At 39.7% G+C, this 10,554-nt stretch overlaps 1 protein-coding gene across 1 annotated transcript; it reads right to left on the reverse strand.

The window, feature by feature from the left end:
* Nucleotides 1-8,937: 8,937 nt before the first annotated feature.
* LOC145122296 (secreted RxLR effector protein 161-like) lies at nucleotides 8,938-9,365 on the reverse strand. The gene is made up of 2 exons (XM_079057920.1): nucleotides 9,220-9,365; nucleotides 8,938-9,103 (listed from the first exon to the last, which is right to left on the reverse strand). Exons 1-2 carry the CDS (start codon nucleotides 9,363-9,365, stop codon nucleotides 8,938-8,940), a joined length of 312 nt encoding a protein of 103 aa, XP_078914046.1.
* Nucleotides 9,366-10,554: the final 1,189 nt, after the last annotated feature.

The raw sequence follows: 10,554 nt of genomic DNA on the forward strand, positions 1-10,554 counted from the left end.
TTTGTTCGCTTTGACCATCAGTTTGCGGATGGTAAGCTGTACTCAAACACAACTTGGTACCCAATTCCTCTTGTATATTGCTCCAAAACCTTGAGGCAAAACGGCTGTCACAATCAGATACAATCGTTAACGGAACACCGTGTAGCCTCACAATTTCCTTCACATAAGAATTCGCAAGTTTATCCATAGTCCATTTCCCGTTAGCGGCTATGAAATGCACACTCTTAGTGAAGCGATCAACGACCACCCAAATCATGTCGTGACCGTTCCTTGTTCTGGGCAGTTTAGTCACAAAATCCATGGTAATGTCCTCCCATTTACCCATGGGTACAGGTAAAGGTTCTAAACTCCCATACGGTTTCTGATGTTGTGCCTTAACCCTAGCACAAGTTACACACTCGGCTACATACTTAGCAACATCAAGCTTCATCGTTGGCCACCAGTAATAGGGTTTTAGATCCCTATACATTTTCGTACTGCCGGGATGAATCGAGTACATGGTTTTGTGAGCTTCTTCCATTAGAAGACCTCTTACTCCTCCCGTCTTAGGTACCCAAATCCTATCTTTGAATATCTTCAATCCTTGACCGTTTGTATCAAACACCAATGTTTTTCCCAAACGTTCCTCCTTCCGGTCATTTTTCTCCAAGGCTTCCTCCTGAGCTTTCTTTATACTTTCCACAATTGTCGAGACGACTTCAATTTTCAGTGCTCTTGGCCTTCTCTTTTCAAGATTTACCTTCCGACTGAGAGCATCAGCAACAACATTTGCTTTACCAGGGTGGTAAAGTATCTCACAGTCGTAGTCCTTGAGTAGTTCCAGCCAGCGCCGCTGCCTCATGTTCAATTCCTTCTGATTAAAGAGATATTGAAGACTCTTATGATCAGTGAAAAGTTTGCATTTAGTACCATAAAGATAGTGTCTCCATATCTTTAAGGCGAATACTACCGCTGCCAACTCCAGATCATGAGTGGGGTAGTTCTTTTCGTGCTCTTTCAACTGCCTCGATGCATACGCTATCACTTTATCCCTTTGGGTCAGAACACATCCTAACCCAACTCCAGAGGCATCGCTATAAACTGCGAAGTCATCAACTCCTTCAAGTAACGAAAGAATCGGTGCTTCACACAATCTCTTCTTTAACTTTTCAAAGGCTTCCTATGCTTCTCATTCCAAGCATAAGTAGCTCCTTTGTGGGTCAAAGCTGTTAATGGAGTAGCGATCAAAGAAAAGCCTTGGATAAATCGGCGATAATATCCGGCTAATCCTAAAAAGCTTCGAATCTCTATAGGACTTTTTGGTTGTTCCCACTTCATTACAGCTTCAATCTTTGCTGGGTCAACCATTATTCCATCTTTGTTAACCACATGACCTAAAAATTGGACTTCTTGAATCCAAAATTCACATTTGGAGAACTTTGCATACAGCTTCTCCTCTTTCAGAACTTCTAGCACCTCACGCAGATGCTTTTCGTGCTCCTGTTTGCTTTTCGAATAGATCAAGATATCGTCTATAAATACTATCACGGATTTATCAAGGTATGGTTTACAAACCCTGTTCATCAAATCCATGAAAGCTGCTGGGGCATTGGTTAATCCGAACGACATAACCAAAAATTCATAGTGTCCATATCTTGTTCTGAACGCAGTCTTCTCGATATCCTGCTCTCTCACCTTTAGTTGATGGTATTCTGACCTAAGATCGATCTTCGAGAAATAGCTCGAACCTTGCAACTGGTCGAACAGGTCATCGATCCTCGGCAACGGGTACTTGTTCTTTATCGTCGCTTTATTCAGCTCTCTGTAATCGATGCACATTCTCATGCTCCCGTCTTTCTTCTTTACAAATAACACAGGGGCTCCCCAGGGTGATGAACTAGGTCGAATGAAACCTTTGTCCAATAACTCCTAAAGTTGTGTCATAAGTTCTTTCATCTCGGTTGGTGCTAATCGATATGGTGCTTTTGCTATCGGCGTCGTTCCTGGTAACAAGTCGATACGGAATTCTACTTGTCGATCAGGGGGCAATCCGAGAAGATCTTCGGGAAAGACTTCCGGATAATCACACACCACCGGAATATCCTGCACCTCCTTCTTTTCCTTCTTAGCATCGATCACGAACGCTAGATATGATGTACACCCCTTGGCCAAACACTTTCTGGCTTTCATTAGGGAAATGATTCCAGAATTTACTCTGCGTTTGTCTCCATACACCATAAACGACTCTTTCCCTGGCGGGTTTACTTTTACTAACTTCTTCCTACACATTATTTCGGCATCATTGGCGCTAAGCCAATCCATTCCTAAAACTATGTCGAAACCATTTAACTCGATAGGCAATAATTCCTCGTGGAACTTATTCCCATCCAAGTCAATGATGATGTTTTTCATACGATGGCTAACAGGTACAAACTTGCCACTAGCAATTTCGACTAATAAAGCATTAACTAGTCTATCAACAGGCAAAGCTAGTTTTCTACCAAATTCATGCGAAATAAAGGTGGAAGATTGGGTTTTGCTGCGTCTTTCTTCTTCGGGCAATCCCTCAAAATATGCCCTTCTTCATGGCACCCATGACAGAAATTATTAGTGAAGGTGCAATTATTGGCATAATGCCCTGGCTTTCCACACTTGTAACAAGTGATTCCCACGCTGCATTTCCCAACATGTTTCTTCTTACACTTGTCACACCACTTGGCTCCGGCTCCTCCTCCGAATTTTCTCGAACCAGACTTCGAGAATTTGTTCTTTTTATTGGAACCTGACGTTCCTTCAAACTTTCTCTTTTCGCCAACTTCAACCTTGCTGGCGGCTCTCCCCTTAATCATATCTTCAACAGACTTGGTAGCCCAGATAGCTGCCTCCAAAGTAAGCGCCTGACGTACTGGCACCGTATACTCCCATGGAAGTCCCTTTGCGTACCTGTCAATTTTCGCCAGCTCATCTGGGACGATACGCAAAGCAAACTCCATTTTGTCTGTGAAGTTATTCGTATATTCGTCAACGGTCATACTCTCCTTCTTCAACGTTAGAAATTGGTTTTCTAACTCAAGTACATTTTGGGCCGAGCAGTACTTGCGCTTGAAGTGCACCAAGAACTCTGCCCAAGTCATTTGTAATGGCTCATTAGGGCTTAAGGTATTCCCCAATGTATTCCACCAACGAGCAACACTACCCCTGAACTGACGCACTGCAAGGTGGTTTGTAACTTGCCTTGGCAATCACAAGTCATGAAAGCCAACTCCATTTCTGAGATCCAGTCCATTACTCTGACAGGATCTTCTTTTCCAGTGAAGGTCGATGGCTTGCAAGCCATAAAGTCCTTATACTTGCACCCATTTCTCTCCACTCTACCCTCGTGGTTATTCCTCCCGACCACAAGCGGTTCACTATGACCAACCGATCTGCTGTTGTTCCCTTCTTCAGATCGATCGTCATTTAGTTCACGTTGTTCAACAGGAACTGAAGGTTCATCCCTGTTGTTCAGCAACCTTTGCCTCAACTCCTCCTTTTGTTCAGCCATCATGGTCTGAATCATAGTTCGTACTCCAGCCATGGTGATGGGTTCGGGTGCAGCTCCTACTATCGGCACCTGTTCCACCACTTGAGGTTGAGGTTGTTGGTTTCTGTTTGCATTTCCTGCTCCACTTCGAGTTCTTGCCATTACAATCTATATACCGAATAAGGCGAATTTAGGTCTTTATCCTTGTTAGACATGTCAATTCCCTTATCACTCCAAAATGTTTACATGTTAGTTCTAATCTCATAATCATACGCTTAGAATCCTACACACATAAGGTTTCCAGATCTGGTCGGCAACAGACCATAGATCCGAACAAATAATGGCATATATGGCACCATATAGCATTTAGCACATAAAGGCAGTTTAGGCACCTTTCCTAAAATAAACTAGTGCTCGTGTCTAAAATATGGTTGACACTCACCTCACAATCATCACTTAGCATTCTAAGTTCAAGTCTATAAATCGTAGGATATTTCTTAGTTCGCTTAAACTAATGCTCTGATACCAACTGTGACATCCCCTAATTTCTCGGCCAGAAAAGACCGATTTAATTTATGCTTTTTAAAATAAAATCAGAGAAATCTTTTCAAAAGATGTTGCGGAATAGGTCCCCAAAACAAAACATGATAAAAGTTTATCAAAACCCTTCCTTAAGAAGGTATATATTATTACGCTCTACAACTTCCGTTTAGACTTCGTCGGCTAATTTTGACTTTAATTTTTATATTATTATTTTTAACAGACCGGGACAGGAAATTCGTTAAAAATTCATAACTTCTTCATCCGACGTCCGTTTTCGTCAGACTTTTTACCGTTGTGCTGCTATTTACGAGACCTTCGATTCTCGTTTAGGTCGTGTCGGCTAAAAATCACTCGATCTAAAATTCGAGTTTTTAGCTGTCTACTGCTAAGCTGAAACTTCGAAAAATAATAACTTCCTCATACGAAGTCAGATTTGGGTGTTCTTTTTATACCTACTCTCGGTTTAACGAACACTACGAGTTACGTTTAGATCACTAAGGCTAAAAAGTAGGTTATCGAAAACTCAGTTTTTACGACATTCAGCACCGAGCCGGTTTTGTCGTGAAACTTCGACAGGTCATAACTTCTTCGTTATAACTCGGATTTCGGCATTCTTTATATATCCGTAATCCTTGTCACGACCACTACAACTTTCTTAATAGATATCGGCTTTATTTAAAATTTATTTTCGACGCTCATTTTTATTCTTAATTAATTAACTCCTAGTAATTAAGCATAAAACACATAGAATTCACCTAATTCCTTTTTCATTTCTTCAAAATGAGTTACAAAGGTTAACCTAGAATATCACCTTAATATTAATGCCTAAGCTAGAAACACGAGTGTTACAATTCTCTCCCCCTTAGTATGATTCCGTCCCCGGAATCACACATCACCAAACAACTGCGGGTAGTGACTCATCATGTCACTCTCCGTTTCCCAGGTGAGATTTGGTCCATTCGTATGTTTCCAGCGCACAAGCACTAAATCAACCATCTTGCGTCGCAACTTCATAGTCTTACGGTCAACGATTGCCTCAGGTTCTTCAGACGATGGAGCTTATCCAATATATTAGGCAGTGATTACACACAACTCAGAGCCGAAAGAAGAGTTATGCAGATAGACGATGATCCGAGCTAGAGTTCCAGGCATGGGATATAGTTTTACTGAAGGTATCACCCTGGAAGGGTGTTATATGCTTTAGGAAGAGGGGAAAGTTGGGTCCCCAATTTATTGGACCGTTTCGAGTAGTCCCCAGAGTACGCAAGGTGGCCTACCGATTGGATCTACCTGAGGAGCATAGTCAGATTCACAACACCTTCCATGTTTCTCAGCTTCGGAAGTGTGTGGTTGATGATTCGGTGGTGGTTCCTTTGGACAACATTCAGGTCGATGATCGCCTGAATTATGTAGACAGGTTGGTGGCTATACTGGATAGGAAGATGAAGGCTTTGCGCGACAAGCTGGTACCTTTGGTTAAGGTTCAATGGCAACATCAAAAGGGTTCCGAGTGGACCTGGGACCCCGAGGCAGAGATGTGTGAGCACTATCCGGATCTATTCGTAGTCGAGGATTTCGAGGATGAAATCTAGTCCAAGTAGGGTTGAATTGTAACACCCGGTCCTTGCAGGTATATTTCTTTCCTTTATTGTAAGTTTGAAGTATGGTGAAGTTTTGTCCTACGTGGGGCGTAGGGTGGTCTCCTACACAGCATGTAGGAGGGTATATGGATACGGGACTTAAATGATCTACACAGGGCATAGATGAAGTTATGCAGCGTGTAGCTGCCTAGAACCAAAAATTTAATCTTGTGGTTTTGAGCCCAATTTAAAGGCTCTAACTCCCTTTAGGCCCTTCCATCCTCCCAAATGGCCTCTTTGAAACCCTAATCCCCATTGGTGTGTTTTTGGGACTTGTGAGTGTTTTGTCTTCACTTTTGAAGGAAAAAGAAGGTTGTGGAATCACTTCGAAGCTTAAATCAGCTTGGATCCAAAAGTTTCATTCCCTCAACCGTCTCCGGAAGGTATAAAGTTCCCACATTGATGTGTTTTAATGCTAGATCTACCTTGGCTATATGTTTTCATGTTTTTTGTCACAATAACCATGGTGTATTTGAGTATGAGCTACTCCATACCACTGTAGTGTCATTTCTAGACGTTTTTAGGATTGATAAGTCATAAAAATGAGAGCTTGGTCATTCTCATCCATCCATGCATGAGTTATGGAGCAATGGGTGACTTTTTGGACTTAGATTTTGATTGTGTTCCCTTGGTATGCTTGCAAATGGATAAAGTCTGAGACTTTATCCATTAATATGTTTGTAATAATAGATATTTGGAAGTTATAACAGATATTGGTCTGAATTAATGAATTAATGATTGAGTTTGGCTTTCAGGGGTTACGCAGGGCGTAAATTCCCTTACGCGGCACGTAGCTCCATTTTCCCTGTTTTGCCACCTTAGGAACCATGCAGGGCATAAAACTGTTACGTTGGGCATATAATGGATGAATATTGGCCTTTGACTTTTTTACGTTGACTTTGACTAAGTTTGACCTTAGGTCAAATGGGGTATTTTGAGTTGTAGTTTGAGACATGGTCGTTGTTTGTTGTATAGGTGACCTGTAGAGCCGGTATTAAGATCAATGATCGTTACTGCTTTATTCTCCACTTTGAGGTGAGTTTTCCTCACTATACTTGCGAAAGAAAGGCACAAAAGCTGGCCTACTAGATTGTGTTATGTATCCTTATGTATAAGATGTTTCTATGATGTATTGATCTGTTAAACTAGTAGATTTATGTGATTATTTGTACTTGATGGTAATTTATTATAGTTTGCATATGTTGACATAGTGTAGTTGGGTTGAGGTGGTACTGCTTTGTGCGGTAAGCCATCAAATCCGGGAGCAATCCAGTCAAAAGCCGAGGGCCAGGAGGGCAATCCAGTCTTATATTGCGGAATCGAGAGCAATCCATTCATAAGTTGAGGGCCGAGAGAGTAATCTAGTATTATGATATGGCTCGGGGGCAAGCCAGTCAGGACTTGTGGGTCGGGAAGGCAATCCAGTCCCGTACTGTAGGCTTAATGGCAATCCAGTCTAATGTTGAGGTCCGAGTGTGTATGCATTATATATGTATTGTTGTGTGTGGTACTTTGGGGAACACTCACTAATCTTCGGCTACATTTGTTGGTTTTCTGGTTTCAGGTACATCCGATGATAGGAGCATGGCAAAGGCGTGATTGTACACGTCATCTCATCAGTTGTCATATTCTTGGAGATTCTTGACTTTATTACTTTGATTTGATATGATTGTAAAACTATATTTTTGGTGACTTGGATTTGATGGAACATAGTTTTTACCTCTTTTAAAAATCAAAAATTTGCCTATGATTTTTGGGATGTTACAAGCTTTAAAGAGATTTTTAGACCTAAAGAGTTCAAGTTTTGAATGGAAATGAGTTTTTTTTAATATATAAGATTGTTTAAATGATTTTTTTTGGAGATTTCCCATTTGCCAAACTAAGATGCCAATTCATTTGACTTTGAAGATTTGAAATCCCAATTTTACTTACTAGGTATTTCCAATGCCTAACCTATATTTTGAAATATATTCAGGTAAAGGTGGTGAATGAAGGTTAGATGATCTTGGATATTTAAGAAGTCCATAATTATGTAGTGGTTACTTTATGTATGTAATAAAACACTTTTAAAACCTGTGAATGTTTAGAGAATGTAAGGCAATAGGACTGTTTTCCGAAAAATGATGTATCTGAGTATTTAAAGACTTGAAATGGTTTTAAACTATTAAAACAAAAAAGGAAGGGTTTTTAACGATCTTATACCTTTGTTAAATTATATAAGATTATTTTTTCCAGATAGAGGGGTGAAAGGTGAACATTGATAAATTAAAAATAATAGTAAATCTATCAAAACGGAAAGTTAAAATGCTTTCAACTGGAGTTAGAACGACATTATTGCAAACAATATTGGGAGTTGAGAAATATATATTATGTCAAGCTTTAAGGTTCTAACTCAAGTAATTCGGTTCTTAGAAACTTTAAGATCTCGGTTCTTTTGGGGGGGGGGGGGGGGAAAGCCATGAACGAAGATCAACTAGGTTAAGTAGGATTTAATGGTCATGTAAAAAAAGGTATTGTTGTCAGAAACTAGGAAATTTTTATTGTGTTTTTTCTTCAGTATTGACAATGGTGGTTTGTAAATGAAAGCAAATATTTGTGGGTTAAAGTGATTAATGTTGGATACAAGTGATAATAAGTTGATTCGACTCACAAAATTTTAGATAATTTATTCAAGATCTAAGAGGCTTTAAATAGCCATTATACATAGAGAAGACTGGAAAAAGCTCAAAAATCAAAATACATTGCCACATCCCTAATTCTACGTTCAACACGAGGAAGATAAGAAGGTATGACCGAGTAATATGAATTAACAAGTCACATAGACACATGACATAGGCCTTATTTAAATAGACTCAAATAAACATGGGCTAACCCAACCATAAATAACAACCTAATAAATTCCTTCCCTTAAACAAGTAAGCATTAAGCTTATTGTTTAACATATTGCACCCCGATTTCCTTCCTGATCAACTCAAATACATTCAGTGTCAATGGCTTGGTCATGATGTCTTCTAGATGCTCCTTTGTTCTACATAACTTTAGTTGGATGATATCTTTATTCACCACTTCTGTGCTTTAATGGAAACGGACATCTATACACTTTGTTCTTCGATGCATTACTAGGTTCTTTGACTGCTTTATGGCTAAACAACTATCACACATAATCTCCATTGTTCTATCTTTTTCTTCAAGTTCTTCGAGTATCCCTTTCATCCATACGCAATGACATGAACATGTTGTAGCCGCAACATATTATGCTTCGTTTGTTGACAAGGTGACCACTTCTTGCTTACGTGAGCTCCAATATATTGCAGCTCCACTGAGCAAAAACACATACCTTGATGTGCTTTTTTGATCCTCTAGATCACGGGCATAACTAATTTCAGTGAACACCTTTAACTTCTGACTTTGATCATTCCTGTAGTGTAACCCATAATTTATAGTCCCCTTTATATACCTCAATACTCACTTTGCCACAACCATGTGTTCTTCTTTGGGTTTTCACATAAATCGGCTAACAAGCCGACAACATACATCAAATCTGGCCGTGTCACTGTTAAGTACATGAGACTTCCTATGAGACTCATATACTTGGTGTTATTCACGTCCTTCGCTGCTATGAGCTTCATAAGTTTTGTACCAAGAACAATTGGATTCTTCACCTCATTTGCTTCCCACATTCTGAAACGCTTTAGGACTTATTTTGCATATTGTAATTGACACGATGTGATTCCTTCTGAATTCTGGTTAACTTTCCCTCCAAGGAAGAATTTCATCTTCCCTGGATCAGTCATTTCGAATTCATGTTGCATAGCTTTTTTTAAATGACTCAAACATCATTGGATCGTTTCCAACATAGATTAAATCATCAATGTATAAGATAATAATGATGACTTTATCCTTCACCTTCTTTAAAAATAGTGTGTGATCATGGCTACTTTTCTTGAACCCTTCACGTATGAAGTAACTTTCTATCCGATTAAACCAAGCTCGAGGAGATTGCTTTAATCCGTACAATGCACACTTTAACCTGTACACCTTAGCTTCCTCTACTTTCTTTATGAACCCCTTTGGTTGAGTGACATGCATCACCTCCTTAAGTTCACCATTTAAGAAGGTGCTTTTGACATCTAATTAGTATACTGTCCACTTTCTTTGTGTCGCCACTGCTATTAGAGTCCTGATCGCGTCCCACCGAGCCACAGGGGCGAACACTTCATTATAATTTACACCTTCTCACTTGGCATATCCTTTTACTACTAATTTGGCTTTGTATTTTTCAACCTTTCCAAGTTCATTGAGTTTTATCGTGTCTATCCATTCTACCCCTATAGGCTTGGTTCCAACTGGAGGGTCAACTAATTCTCATGTATGGTTTTTTTCTATGGCAGTATTCATTACTTGTACCTATTTGTCATCTTTGTAAGCTTCTTCATACGTTATTGGATTTGTCTTCATTGAACATATATTGAGTGTGTAGTAGTCATTCATCCATACAGGTGGTCTTTGAGTATGAGTGGGTGACTTAGGTTGTGGAGTTAGTGTGCTTTGATCCTATGAATTTCCGTAGGTGGCTGAGACATGCCTATTATGACCTTCATGTGTACTTTCAATTTGAGACATTCCTTGAACTGGTGAGCATGCTTCAATTCCAGAGTCTTATGTTAAGTTGGGAGGACTTTGTGGTTCTTCTGCATTATTGTCTTCCTGTTGATTCTCTTGTACTCTTTCATCATCTTCTAAAATTAGCTCATGTACTTTCTGGTTCTCTTTCAACCAATTGCAAGTTGAAACTTCATCAAAAACAACGCCTCTGCTGATCACTATTTTCTTGCTTACTTGGTCATACAATTGATAGGCTTTTGATTC

This window comes from Lactuca virosa, chromosome 6, assembly GCF_052849685.1.
Source record: "Lactuca virosa cultivar CGN04683 chromosome 6, Lactuca_virosa_CGN04683_v6, whole genome shotgun sequence".
Classification (NCBI taxonomy): domain Eukaryota; kingdom Viridiplantae; phylum Streptophyta; class Magnoliopsida; order Asterales; family Asteraceae; genus Lactuca; species Lactuca virosa.